This window comes from Gadus morhua, chromosome 23 (assembly GCF_902167405.1).
Source record: "Gadus morhua chromosome 23, gadMor3.0, whole genome shotgun sequence".
In the NCBI taxonomy this organism is placed as follows: domain Eukaryota; kingdom Metazoa; phylum Chordata; class Actinopteri; order Gadiformes; family Gadidae; genus Gadus; species Gadus morhua.
In genome coordinates, this window is record NC_044070.1 from 3,581,342 (window position 1) to 3,596,336 (window position 14,995).

A 14,995-nucleotide genomic window follows, 5' to 3' on the forward strand; every position below is an offset into this window, starting at 1 on the left:
TTGTACTTTGCCTTTCACTTTGGCATCTAAGCCTTTCAAAAAGGGTTGTGTGCTTTCAGTCTCCCGAGACACAAACTCTACAAAAGCACGTAAACCAAAGTTCCTTAACAAACCATAGACAGTGCTTTGGACCATAACTGTGATTAGGCACAATGCAAAATAAATGCACTTGACTTGACCCGACTATTTGGATATGCTTCAGGGGGTGATAATGAACAACGATTGATACGATGGGCTTCTATCAAAATATGTATTTAATCAAAAAGTGTGCTTTGTCTAACTGTCTCCCCATCTGTGCAGTGGCAGTGTGATGTTCCATTGCAGTTCAATAGCTAGCATGCTACACACACACACACCGACAAACAAACACATATACACACACACCATACACATCACCTTCCTTCACCTCACACACAAATGTTAATTTTTTTCTTATGGTGGCTTTTGTAGAAGCTTGCAATTGATCCATAACCTTGACCCCTTAAACTGCTCGACATTTAATGAAACTGGTACAATCAACATTACACAAGTTATCTGTGCATTGTTCAATTGTGCCAACAATTGTGTGGCAAAAGAGATGATGCAAATGCCTATAGAATGAAATGTATCATAAGATTATAATATGATATTGTTTACACATATAAATGTAACAAACAGTGGGACAATTGTATTTGAATAACAACAATTTGCAGTTTTGCTCAAATGTAGTGCCTATTAGCATTCCCATTTTTGCTAATGTTTGAATGATCCTGCGTTTGTGTGACTGGCCGATGCTGCCGATATTGAAGACAACCCAACAGTGCACCAGCATTTACAAGACCTGGTCCCTCTAAGCAAGCCTAATCCGATGATGCACTTAGACTTACTCTCTTTCCTGGAGGTCCTGGTGGTCCAGCCTCTCCCGATGGGCCCGGAGGTCCCTGAAAACATTCAGGAGAACAGGGTTCAACAATCCTGTACTGTGCTCCGAGAACTCCCCCAAAGCACTTTGTTTACTACCGACAGGGTACTGTCTTAGCTACTGACATTTAGAAATAAAACACACCAAAGTACATTTTCCATCTATAAAACAGGCTGAACGGGAAAATGTTATTTATCCTGCCAGAATACTTCTCTGCCTCCTGTGAGTTAAATTCAGGCAATCATCGGACCCTGACATGGGCAAATATTACATTATCAAACATGGCCTTAAGCATACAAGAGTAGCGTTTTGTGAGGGAAAGGGATTTACAGAGTCGCTCAACTGTGTGATGGGTCCACTAGTGAGGATGAGTGCCACTCGAGCCCAATGAAATATACATGGTTCTACCTTTAGCCTGCCTCATCCAGCCCCAGTGAGCCACAGCTGAACATTATTACGCTTAATACTCATTCTTAATGAACCTGATTGCAGAGAGAATATCAGGGGACACTCAAACGGTGGGAGAGGGGCCATGACCACCCTAAAAAAAAATGGATCACCTCCACTTAAAGCCGTTAATAATATGCAATTAGATTATTAACGATTAATAATAACAATTGTATTTGATTTTTTAACTGATTTAAATCCAGTTCATCAAAACATCCAGTGCATCCTCCAGTGAATGAAGCGAAGGTATTTCGCTCCAACATTTTTCTCTTGGCTCCTAGCCGTCCTGTGTATGGGCACCGCGCCCCGCGGCAGCAGCTGGGAGCGGGAGATAGTGTTCCGCCGCTCCGTCCCTTTCTTTATGTATTGTAAATGAATGCAGCATTCGACTCACAGCCTGGCCCGATTCTCCATCCTCTCCCTTCTCTCCAGGTCCTCCATCCGTGCCCTAAAGGGTGGGGGGGGGGGGATGCACTTTAGTTTATTTCTGCAAAAGCGTGAAGTACAGTTCCTGAGATGGTGACAACACAATTCCCAAAAAGTATAAAAAGGACTGTTCGGTTCTTGTGTGAGTGTCAGTGTGTGTGGGTGGGTGTGTGTGTTGTTCTTTGAAGAGTGATACTCACAGCAACACCGGCCTCTCCAGGAGGGCCTGGGTCTCCCGGGAATCCAACAGGTCCCTGTTTTAGGCAGAAAGGTTTAAGCAAGCTATCGAAAGATAGAAATACTTTTCATCCCTTCATTATTATACGTAGTATACATCACATGTCATTAAGACTATGGCTTATAATTGTGATGACGACGCGGTGCCAGTATGCCTGATTACAACTGCTGGTGGATAATACCGTTGGAAAATCCATCGGCAAAACACAGGAGAAAGCACCAGCAGAAAGCTCTAAGAGCTTTTAGAATATATTCGAGCAAACAACCTTGTTGGAAAACAAACAACATTGGCTTCAGAGTGTATGCATGGCTGCACTTTTCATTGGCTATGTGTTGATGTTGTTCTTCAGACTCACCGGGTTGCCCTTGGGGCCGTCGTCTCCAGGCGGTCCCTTGGCCCCTGCAGGTCCGGCGGACCCCGGGGGCCCGGCCTCGCCCTTATCTCCTCTCTCACCTTTGGGTCCCTGGGTGACAGGTGAAGGAAGACACTTGATTTGAGACCTATTGCATTTATTCTGCAGGGTTAGTGTGTGTGTGTGTGTGTGTGTGTGTGTGTGTGTGTGTGTGTGTGTGTGTGTGTGTGTGTGTGTGTGTGTGTGTGTGTGTGTGTGTGAGTGTGTGAGAGTCAGAGAGCGGTGACGGAGTGAAGAAATCATAGAGTCACCACTGTCACGAACAAGATCACCACAGACTCGATCTCCTCAGAAGTGTTGAAAGCTGTTTTGATGCAGGTTTAAAAATAAATAAATAGGGAATTCTGATCTACCAAAAGAGAGGTGGCAAAACCGAGTTGAGTTTGTCCACGTCCATGAACTCCTTGATCCGTCCTTGATATGATAACCTTCCCTGGCTAACACAGGGGCTCAGCCTCCTCCTCACTCACGTCAAAAGAAGACGATGATCTCCTTTCATGAGATGTGGCCCAGCTCTCTACGGCCTAGAAACGAGCGAGCACAAGGCTGCCGGCTGTCCATGCGTGATGGCTGGGGACTGATTGATGTGAAAAACACTCTGACTATGGAAAGAAGAATACTTTTTGTCCTTGCTGTGTTTTGTAACTTATTTTGTACCGTAGACCTCTTCACTTTTAAGTCCGAACAACAATCGGAGAATAGGCCGTGCGATGTCTGCCCAGTCCGCTGTCCCAGGAAGTACAGGACCCATATCTCTGATCTCTGATAATGATGTCGCCATGGAGCTAAATACAGCCATCATCACAGCGCGCTCACGGTGTACGGCTCATACATCTTAGTCTGGGGCCTGGCATGCGTTTAGGACCAGGGATCTGTTGGAGAAATTAATAAGCAATCCATCAAACCCCCTCCCCCCTCTCCATCTCGTTAGCGAGTGTGTGTTTCTGTGTTTAGAGAGAAGGGAAGGGAGAAGGGGGTAGGGAGGTAGGGGGGTGGGGGGGTGGGGGGGGGGGGGGGGGGGGGGGGCAGGTATTCTGCCAAGTTGAAGCTGAACAAAACAAACTTTCATGATGTAACAGTTGGAATATTGAGATGCAAAGCACTGTAGGGGTGTTCCCATCTCCACGGAACAGTAACATGGCAGATCAAGACAGTGGAGGCGTGTGAAGGGCGGCCAACACCACGGCCGTGCGGCCTGGAGTGCACACCGTCCTATCACACTACGACCATACGTCTCCAAAGGTCTCACTTGTAGAAATCGTTTTAATCATTCAGCGAGGCGACTACATTCTCAACTGTATCAAAAGACACAGCCATTTGCCAGTGCATTTGAACTGATAGTTTGCAATGATGTGAAACGCAACAATATTTTGTTTTTAAAGTACGTTATCCGGTATGTATCCATAATGTACCTTTTCACAGAATATTATAGTGGCTCTGGCCCCTGATGTCCGCAACCCATCGTAAGCCCCCAAGCCCTTCCTGTTCCGAAATACAATCAATTCAATGTAGGTCGCTTGGGGATAAATGCATCTAAATAGTTTCAAAGAATGAAAATGTGAAATGTCTTTCGGCCAACTCCCCCACTCTGCCCACGCCATGCTGACCATCAGGGCTGCAGTCTGTCAGAGCTCGGTGCTGATCGCTAACCAGACGCGGAGAGCTAGCGTGCTAAGCGCTAAACAGCTCTGAGGCAGTGACAGCAGTGGTCGTTCAGCAGGACCGGCCTGTTTATAGCGACATGTCGAGCGTCTGGGGACAGCCACGCTCTTGGCAGTGGGGTGCTGAACAGGAGGGAGACGGCAGGGGGGACCCATGCTGAGACCACAATTAGCCTCGCTCGGGTGAATACACAATGTCACATCGGTGGCAACAAACACCCCCATTATGGGTTGTTGTGTTCCTCCTTCCTGACAGATTTGATGACTCATTTCCTGAGGCCCACGCACACAGACATGAGAACCACTTGCCTGAGACCACCTTTGCTTGAGATAAAGGGTTCTAACAATTTAGCGTAAACATATCCTTCTATAGTTAAGTGGTTCTGGTTCACGGTGTTCGGCGTGGTAACCAGCCAGGCAGCGGATGACTGCATTGCACACGCACACGCACACACACACGCACACACACACACACACACACACACACACACACACACACACACACACACACACACACACACACACACACGCACACACACACAGGTGCAGGCAAAGGTAGTGTTACAGGTTGTGTCTTGTGGATTCACACACAGTCCAAATGAGAAGGGAGGACTTACTCCGACTCCGGACTCTCCGGTGGGCCCTGGGTTCCCGGCCTCTCCCTGCTCACCCTGTGGTCAAAGAAATGTGATGGTCAGAACAAACACCCAGACACCTACACACACATGCATGTATACAGTAATACAACACCTGCTTTCATAATCAATCAATTAGATGCATTTTGGTGACTTGACCTCATGCTAAACTTTAGTCTAGGTATGCATGTACTCCTCATCCTGGGATACATCAGAGGAAATTAGGCGTGAGCAATAGCATTAATGACCGCCTATTGATAGTGACCTGTTGAAGTCAGTGGATAGTTGATCTGTGCGCCTTAATAACTTGTCATATATGTCATAATAACTTTCTAGGGGATTCTGCAGCCTAGAGGCTGCTTTGCATGAAGGAGCGGCTGCCAACTGGCAGTGAAATTAAGTGGAAAAAATAATAAAATCAACCGTTATATTGTCAAGGCGGTAATGTCACTTTGAAATGCAGTCTCTTGGTACTGGCAATGTCTCACACCTATAGTGCTCTGCAATATAACCTGAATATATATATATATATATATATATATATATATATCCCCCAAAGACCTTATGTTCTCATTAGGTAGCTGTGTAAAATAATCAAGTAACAATCTGTATCAATAATTGGTATTGGATCCTGAGCAGGGGACAACTAAAATGAGAAAAGCTTGAATCCCAGAAAAGGTTTTCTGTTCTCACCTTCTCTCCGACAGAGCCCATACTGCCCACACCACCAGGGGGTCCTTGTGCACCCTGTGAGAGGAAGCACAAAGTATTGAGACAGATGTTTCACACATTCACACCACAAACACTGGACCATATTATACCCAAATGGGAATCAAATGCCGAGCAGGAGCAGGTCGGGGACCGCCTCACAACAATTTAAGCAAATCACAGACAGCAAACTGCAATGTGTACCAAAGCGTACCAATCTGTACCGGTCTTCCTACAGAGGTGGTGTGATCACATGTCACCAGTGAGATGATGTACTGTATGTAACAATTGCTTATGAACAAGGCATTTAAACCGATCTCGCCCGGCAGAATAATAAATTCGTACTCTCCATTTGGATGCACGTACAACATATGTGTATTTTATCTTTAATGTTGGACTTTTCTTGGTATCTCATCATTATTGTGTCATTGTTGGGTTCTCTTCCAGAAGATTATGAAGAGGTGGCCCAGAGTGGCGGCCTGTGTGGCGGGGCTGGTTAACCCTGTGACCAGCAGGCGCTGGCGTGTTGTGATGCGTGCGGTCCGGGGGTACGTACGTCAGCTCCACTGGGACCTTGGGGACCTCGTGGACCGGGGGGGCCAGGCGGACCCTGAGGAGGAGGAGGAGAGGGAGATGAGAGGAGGCTCAAACAGGGGTACGGTAGGGCAGCGAACCAGAGGAATGACATGATGAAGACCTCTCACCATAGGGCCCACGTCACCGTTCTCTCCCTTCTCCCCTGGAGGTCCGGGCAGACCCTGGGGATGAGAAGAAGAAGAAGCAAACATTGGTTTTAAATGTGTTGTGGTGTTCTTCAGGCGACCATGTAAGCATGAATTCAATTTTGTTATGCCAGTCTTCCTGAATGTACTGGCAACATCTGGCTGTGCAATGAGGCCTGGACCTGGTTACATTTAAATCAACTTGGCTGGCTGTATTAATGAGACCTTGAAATACATTGAGACATTTATGAAATATATATTTTACAATTTTTTTTTTTTTAAAGAATTAAAAAATATGAATCACAAGTCCTTGAAAACACAGATTCCCAGAGAGCTGTCATCAGGAACAACATTGCAAGTGGTCACCTAAAAAAGCAAGTCAAAGGATGTGTTCATCCAAAGAAGCAGAAACCAGGTATACTAATTGGTGCATCGTGAGCTCTCGCACACAGTGAGACACTACAGCTCTCCTCTGCTTAATGTCACACATGTTGCTCTTCAGCAGGTCTGCTTGCAATCAATTTGTGATATGAATATGAAAACGTGCACGTTAAAACGTGAACGTTGAATGAGCTTGTTAAAACTGTTGTCATGATTTTGAACATGTCTGCCTTGAGTTGAAATAGTTAAATTGTTAAAGAGAATGTGTGCAGGAATATGTTATAATCACTCTTTAGTGCAGCGAGATGTACTGTCTCTCAACAGAGCGTGTAAGTGTGCCTGTCAAGTCTACTTCCAGCCCTGAATCCACCTACGGTTGATTTAAATTCACATTTATGAATCTATTAGCTGCTACGGTCTAAACCACTCCCAACAGTTCAATGCTGTATAGATCTTATCTTTAATACCTGCACATGCAAACTTATTGTATGTTGTACGTCCTGGCACATATTGTACTAACTTATTGTATGTCGTACTTAGTTATAGTACTTAGTTGTGTAGCATCTTATCCTCGTTATCTTTGTTGCACACGGGTAATGGATTAACTAATATTGTTTCACCTTCTTCTGACAAATGTACTTGATAAAAGCGTCTGCTAAATGCCCGTAATGTAAATGTAAATGTACATGGCACAGAGAAGAGCCGGGCAGGACGATGGCTTCTTTCAGAGGAGGTTCCCCCTGCTCTGAGCACATGTGTGCCACCTGAAAGAAATCGTAGCGCATTTCTTGCCAACTACTTGTATTTCCTGTCCCCCGTGAGTTGAGAGCCTTCCATCAGCGGTAATATCCTCCCAGCATAGGCTCGTTAAGAGGGGACAGTAATTACACTGGTTGGCCTGAGCTGGGCTCCATGACGAGCACCACTTCTCTGGGCCGGCTTGCCGGGAGCTATTAATGGAATCAATGTAATTCACTTCCAATGGAAAGGGAATTACTACCAATTAAATGGGCGATCGAACTGGGTGTGCATAATGTAGAGAGGGGATGGCACTCTGAGACAATGAGCCAGTGCTTTGTGTAATTTCATCAAGACCCCCCCCCCCCCCCACACACACACACATACACACACACACACACATACACACACCCAACCACACACCCAACCACACACACACACACACACACACACACACACACACACACACACACACACACACACACACACACACACACACACACACACACACACACACACACACACACACACACACACACACAGCACCAGGGCCAACCCTTCTGATTGCTTTGATAGGCATGTCTAGTGTGTGGCTTTGGAGAGCTGGTATTAAAATACATCTAATGTTGACTATCAGGCTAAGGGTGGCAATGCGGCTTGTTCTTTTGAAGTGTACATTTATGTGTGGTGTTTTCATTTAATTTGACCGGGTTCAGAAGAGGGGAAATGGTCAAATCTGTGTAAATGTAGTGCTTGAGTGCGAGCACAGACACAAACGCACACACACACACACACACACACACACACACACACACACACACACACACACACACACACACACACACACACACACACACACACACACACACACATACACACACACACACACACAAACACACACACACACACGGCCAATTAAATTAATCAAGTCCACTCTCGGATATACTTTTATATATTTTTCATCAGAGAGCAACACATGGGCCAATGAACATGTGTTCATTGGCCCATGTAATTGAATGGAGCTGGAGGAAGCTGAAAAGACTGGGAGGCCGGGGTCGAGTTGTGATAACAGATTCATTTATATAGCTCCATACAGTGAGCAGGGTTAATGCGTAGGTGGGCCTGTGTATTCTGCATGTGCGGAATTTGTGTGAATTTGAATTTGACACATCATCGCTGGTCAAATATGGATATTCGATTTGTGCGTTAAGATATGTGCTAGAATAAAGGTACCTGTTGTAAACATTTACATTAAGAGGAACATAAACACGTACTACTACTTGTATATTAATAACAATAGCAGGATAAGTTCTGGTCCCTTGGTTTCACTTACACTTTAGACGTAAACGTCACCAGAGCAGCCAAAGCTGGCTCTTAGAAACCGAGGTGAAGGTAGAGAGACAGTACATAGGGTTTTCTTATGGAAAGGTGAGCAGAGTCAGGATGAGATTGACCACTTCGGCGACCTTTGACCATCAAACTATTGAGTATGATAATGTACTACTAAACCAATTAAAACATTGGTTTAACGTCGACTTCGCACACGCTTGGGGCATCGTAACATGGTGCAAGAGCGGACACACATGTGAACTTTGACCTTCACTTCCTATTTAGTTTCAGCTCCAATTAAAACTGGACCGCAGGGACTGAATGAGTACCCACCTGTAGGCCGATGGGTCCAGGGGGTCCGGGGAATCCCCTCGCACCCTCGTCTCCCTTCTGTCCAAACATGCCCTGCTGTCCTCTGGGGCCGGGCTCTCCGTCCGCTCCCTGTTCACACAGAGCGCCGGCTGGGTCAGAGTTTGACGGGATTGCCTACGTGTGCATCCAGGCTAAACACGCTTCAGTCGGTTTGTATGTGTCTGGGGACCGGGGTGTACTGTGTGAGACAATAGCCATCGGTGTAGCACATCTGTTAGCGTGAGCTAGCTCTGGGGAAGTCAGTCCAGCGGTACTCACAGCTGGACCCGGGGCGCCGAGGGGCCCCTGGATACCAGCGGGGCCGGGTGGACCCTAGACATTGAGGAGAAACAAAACTGTTGTTACATAAAGAAAGGATTAATTCAAATCATGTTTGAACAAAGACACAACAAAGATAATGGTTGATGTATCACTGCAGAATAATTCATTTAAATACTTTATGACATGATTTCAGTTGGTGGTCCCTGAGTGATAACCCACAACCCACCTGTTCTCCCTTGTCAGCTTTGCTTCCTTTCTGTCCAGGCTCTCCAACCTCTCCCTGGAAAAGACAATACACACAGACACACAGACACACACATACACACACACACACACACACACACACACACACACACACACACACACACACACACACACACACACACACACACACATACACACACACGCACACGCACACGCACACACACACACACACACAACCATCATGTTAAACACTGACCTCCAGCTCAAAAGTCAACATTTAATGTTACATCTTAAAAGAAACACCAAGCCAACCCAAACAACACCATTGCCCATCAATGTCTCCATTATGTGCGTTGATGAGCACTGCAGAAGGGAGATGTGATCTCCGCTGTTTGGCCGCTGAACAGACTTAACGCTACTGGGCATTATGTTTGGACTAGATGAGACGAGCAACAGTACTTTCATTTTTTCACTTAGTCTAATTTCATTTTGGCCGCACTACTGCTTAGGAAGATGGATCAGCATCAGCGGGGGGGGGGGACACATTTGGGACACAGATGGTACGACGTATGAAGATTGATTGCAATCTGTTGAAGTTTGAAAGACGTATTTCTGGTAATTTTTTAAATTCTCGATCAAAGAGGAAATAGGCCAGACAAGATAAAAGTAAAGGAAAGACAGAAGGTTAGCCAGACGGACCTTGTCCCCGTCCTCTCCAGGGGGTCCCTGGGGTCCGGCTGGACCAGGAAGACCCACAGGCCCCTGGACACCATCTCTACCAGCGGGCCCTTGAGGACCTTTCTCACCCTAGAGTGGTGGACACACACACACACACACACATTTGGTGAGAAAACAAAACGCCTAACATGATCTTTGGTCAGCTCAGTACAAGAATGCAAATGCAAGACATAAACGCAACGTACCGGTGCGCCCTTCTCTCCCGCAGGTCCAGGGGGCCCCTGGGGGCCGTTCCTACCAGACAGACCGATGGGACCGGCTGGTCCAGCTGAACCTCTCTCACCAGGCGAGCCCTGGGGGTTGGGTCAGTGTATGTGCGCGTGTTTAAAAGAAAGATCCAGGGTCAACAAGAGGCAAAAAACACATTTACTGATTCAGAAGCTGTGTCAACCTTTAATCCACCAATCTGCAAGAGGGTTTAGAACCATTTAATGCTGTTAGGGTGTTCGGTAACACAACCCTCCGGCTCTCACTAATGAGCCCCACAGCATCACAAACGTGTGTCCGGGGTCCGTCGGGTAAGGGCTGGCCCGGGAACACCTGGGTGTCTTGTTTATTTCGTCTTTAAACTATGCAGATTAAGCCGTGGCGTCCACAGCTGTGGTACAGTGTTTCCATTAGGTGGGTTTAGAGTCGCTGTGTTTGTTAAAACCACACTTGTTAACTCTCGGCACCCAAAGCCTTACGGCTTTGATTAGATCACACCCAACCAATTCCAACCGATGAGGCAGAGGACAACAGCTTGTTCCTAGTCTCTCCCCCCCGCCCACCATAACCCCCATCCCACAAATAACATACCGTCATCATTACACGACCAACAAGGGAAGAACGAGCCACCCCCAAACCAAACCTCACCAAAGACTGTGTAAACGCTTCTGTCTGTCAAAATATCATTTTATTAGGAAGTCGGCGAGACGGACAGATCATATTACCTTCCACTCGCACCTTCCCAGGAGATAGATGTGTGACTGAGTGAGTGAGTTGGTGGGTATGTGTGTGTGTGTGTGTGTGTGTGTGTGTGTGTGTGTGTGTGTGTGTGTGTGTGTGTGTGTGTGTGTGTGTGTGTGTGTGTGTGTATGTGTGTGTGTGTGTGTTGGGCTACGCAGTATCACGTCAAGGACACGCTCGACTCCTATCCTGATGCTAGACACCAGCGATGCAGTGGGCTGCGTGCTCTTTGTGTGATGTGTCAGTTCATCTTGCCCCCTGTTTCAGTGAGCGCTGCTGAATGCGGATGGTAAACCACAGGCTCTTACAGCGTGATGTCATCCCACAATGAGGACATTGGATAGGCTCTTAGTACAGATCAGACTTACGACGGGGCCGGAGGGTCCCTGTGGCCCCTCTCCTCCCTTCAGACCAGCAGGACCCTGAAAACAAACGCAAGACATTAGGGCCTTACAACCACAACAACAACAACAACAACAACAACAACAACAATACAAAAGCAACTTGCTATCCAAATGGAGGTTACAGACACAAACAATCACATATATTCACTAGAGCCTGTTTTTTTCAAGTCGTCAATACCTAACGTGGTAAGGGCTCAGATAAATGATGCCTCCAATGACAAAGAGGTACTGCAGGTCAAGCATAACATAGCACAAAAACACCACCTTAAAAGTAAACTTCTGGACCGCCAGAGAAATCAACAGGAGGCGCTTCAAGAAATGGAGGGCTATGCGGAGACATGCTTCAGAGTTTGTAATGTTCATTGAAGGGCTCATATTTCGCCCTTCAATATCCCTTCTCCATGAGTTACAATCGACTGAGTCTGTGTGTGTATGTGTGTGTGTGTGTGTGTTTGTGTTAGAGAGATTATACCGTTTTTCATGCATGTCTGCATACACATTGGCATGTGCTTTGCGCACAGTTTACGTGTGTTTAGCATTAGCATACAAGTCAGGTTGTTATATGTTGTGAGTGTATATTTCAGAATGAACTGATGATGCTACTGTTTTGTTTGTGTGGGTTTGTGTTAGTGTTTGCGGTGGGTTTGTTTATGTGTGCACATTCATTTTGGTTCCTGCAGTGCTCGTTTATGTTTGTGTGTGTGTGTGTGTGTGTGTGCGTGTGTGCGTGTGTGACTCCCCAGAAGGCTGTGCTGCCTGTACTCATGGCAGTGTGGGTAATGAGTCTCCCTTGGCCCCGGCTGTGCACTACACTAAATAACAGCCCAGGAAAACAATCAGTGTGTTGTGCTTTGGGCCTGGGCAGAGCCTGGCTGACCTTCCAGGTGAAACCCGACCCATTCCCAGTTGCACACTAATTATTAACATCAAGTTCTTGGTAACGCACTGAGTAAACAAGGCATAAAGATTTTAAAAAGAATGGGTGAAAAAAATATATCTTGAGCCAAACAGCCAGCAAGTTGTTATTGTTACATTTCCAGCAACCCACAGTTGATCAACCCCTCCCCCTCCTCATATACTAATGAAGGACCACGATGCATTGCAGTGGGTGAAAAACAGCCGTACCGGCGGCGGTGGAGCGTGGTCGAGGCGTGGCTGTTTCATTTGCCAGACGTCACTTTAGATTTCCTGCCTGCCCGATTGATTTGCAGAGTAGGGGTGGGTGGGGGCCGGTGGGGGCCGGTGGGAGCCGGTTGTGTTCTTTAATGAAGTGAATAGCTCAACACGTCGCCGCGGCCGTCCCGTTGGGGGGGCCAGGCGGTGCTCTGTCTCTATTGCTCAGCCTACGCCCGGGCGCGCAGCAGGGAGGGGGGGGGGGGGGGGGGGGGGGGGAGGCGGGCGCAAAACTCACCGTGGCACCAGGTAGACCTCGCTCACCGGGGAAGCCCCGGAGGCCAGGAGGGCCGTCTTTACCAGAGGTCCCCTGAGGGCCCGGATCTCCCTGTGGGGGGGGGGGGGGGGGGAAAGAGAAATACATCAGGGGAAACAAAGACACAGCCAGGTCAAACAACAAGTATTATAGAAGCAACATGAGGACATTTCTATCAGAAGCCTTCTCCGTCATATCCTTTACAATCCATTATAATCAACCTCACTTTTTAAGCATAACATCATTATCATACTCTCTTCTACCGTGCTGAATGCACCAAACTTGATATGGGAATAACTACGCATTGCTTTCTATGTCTGGCTCCCTAAAGGCAGTCAAATAAAACAATGTACCATCTGTCGTGTTCGTATTGAATCAGTAGATATGATAGATAAACAAGAACTTAAAAAACAATGAGTATCAAATCCATTGAAATGATACAGACAAAGTGATAGATCATCATTTAAATGAGGGGCAACCTTTTTTTTGGTTTACACATTATGGGTTTGTTTTTATTAAACAATTCTATTCCATTTGATCAGATGCCTGCAGCTGATAGAGTCAGATTGTTGTCCACAAAGGCAGTGTCAGGCTAGACGTGGTTAGTAAGAGTAGCCATTAATCAATAGTGTGTAGGTAAACACATTCAGCATATGCATTATAAAGCGTAATCTAGTGTTGTTCGTAGTGGGACGAGGCACCAAGGCACCACATTAACCCGGCACATTGCTTTTCAATGCTTTTTTTTTTAAACTGGCAACACAGTTTACTAGCCTGAATTGATAAGATTGTTTCACTTCATCATCAGTAAAACACATCTTCTGAGCTGCTCTCAGACCTGGCGGGGTTGCTTTCACCTCGTCCTCTGACCAAGCGGTCCTAACATCGCCTGGGAACCAGACCATTCAGCCAGCTCATATTTGTATTTGCTCTGGAATTAATGCTGGCGCCCCTCCCGTTCAGACAGATTTCCATCAGACATGGCCCAGGGCGGGCCAAATACAGCTGTGTCTCTATTATGGGGCTGGTGTATTGTGACCATGACTGTACAAAGGAGGCTTTTTCACAAATACTAAAAATATCTGCTCCTGTTGTTTCAAATGTTTTGTTGATCTGATGGTTGTATCTCTATCCAATCGTGTCAAGAGGTGTTTTGGTCCGGGCCCTTTGCTAAAGCTCCTTTGAAATTGAAAACTAACTGAGCAGTTCCAGATAATAGTCATTTTGATGGGTGTGGCGATGTCAGGCTAATTCTATGTTGTAGCAGAACCTTTGGGGGGAGGCAGAAGAGAGCCGGGACTGGGTACCAGTAGCGGCCTTGTTCTCTGTTTCATGACAGACATATTGTCCTGAAGGAAATACAGTAAAAAAGCATCTGTATTTCTTCAGTGGGAACTTGTTGCCGGTACATTACTTCTGACCTGGTTTGTGTCAGCTGTTAATAGCCACCCCGAAGTTAGAGATCCCCGCCTCCAGCAACATGATAGTTGTAAATAAATATGAATCAAAAGAGAATTAGCCATCCCGTTCACCCAAACATGAGTCTGCCATCTGACTTTGGATATTAACCTAAAACAGATTTTTGAGACTTCTTCCACCTAAAATAATCCCTGATTGTATAACGGGTAACCATATCGCAAGTGATGGCTTTGTATAGAACTCCATAATTTAATAATATCTGACTTTGGTGCACTCTCTCTTTGTATATTACTAAAGTACCCAACAAGTTTATAATATCTCACTCTGGTTTACTCTCTCTTTATATGCATCTATACTACTCAACTACTGGTTAATAATAAGTGACCCTGGTTCACTCTCTCTCTTTGTAAATCACTATAATCCTAAACTAGTAGTAAAGTAATACACAAAGCATTGACCGTTCATCAGCTATGAATGATAGCTGTGATAAATAAATGATGAATAATGGACTTCTGAACACCCCTCTACACCCCCTAATCTCTCTTCTCTGTCTTTTTGTGACAGACATTAATCTTAATATTGACCATTAGACTCAATCATTTAGCTGTGGTGAATTTCAGCC

At 46.1% G+C, this 14,995-nt stretch overlaps 1 protein-coding gene across 7 annotated transcripts in view; it reads right to left on the bottom strand.

The window, feature by feature from the left end:
- col11a1a (collagen, type XI, alpha 1a) overlaps positions 1 to 14,995 on the bottom strand; it is a 72,578-nt gene that overhangs the window by 9,776 nt on the left and 47,807 nt on the right. For all 7 annotated transcript variants that reach the window (XM_030348462.1, XM_030348461.1, XM_030348463.1 and 4 more), the window contains 15 exons: positions 12,937 to 13,026; positions 11,490 to 11,543; positions 10,359 to 10,466; positions 10,135 to 10,242; positions 9,458 to 9,511; positions 9,229 to 9,282; positions 8,932 to 9,039; positions 6,133 to 6,186; positions 5,985 to 6,038; positions 5,414 to 5,467; positions 4,703 to 4,756; positions 2,368 to 2,475; positions 1,975 to 2,028; positions 1,743 to 1,796; positions 867 to 920 (listed from right to left, as the gene is read on the bottom strand). In XM_030348462.1, coding sequence (XP_030204322.1) covers positions 867 to 920; positions 1,743 to 1,796; positions 1,975 to 2,028; positions 2,368 to 2,475; positions 4,703 to 4,756; positions 5,414 to 5,467; positions 5,985 to 6,038; positions 6,133 to 6,186; positions 8,932 to 9,039; positions 9,229 to 9,282; positions 9,458 to 9,511; positions 10,135 to 10,242; positions 10,359 to 10,466; positions 11,490 to 11,543; positions 12,937 to 13,026 — 1,062 coding nt within the window. The remainder of the gene's footprint in view (positions 1 to 866; positions 921 to 1,742; positions 1,797 to 1,974; positions 2,029 to 2,367; positions 2,476 to 4,702; positions 4,757 to 5,413; positions 5,468 to 5,984; positions 6,039 to 6,132; positions 6,187 to 8,931; positions 9,040 to 9,228; positions 9,283 to 9,457; positions 9,512 to 10,134; positions 10,243 to 10,358; positions 10,467 to 11,489; positions 11,544 to 12,936; positions 13,027 to 14,995) is intronic.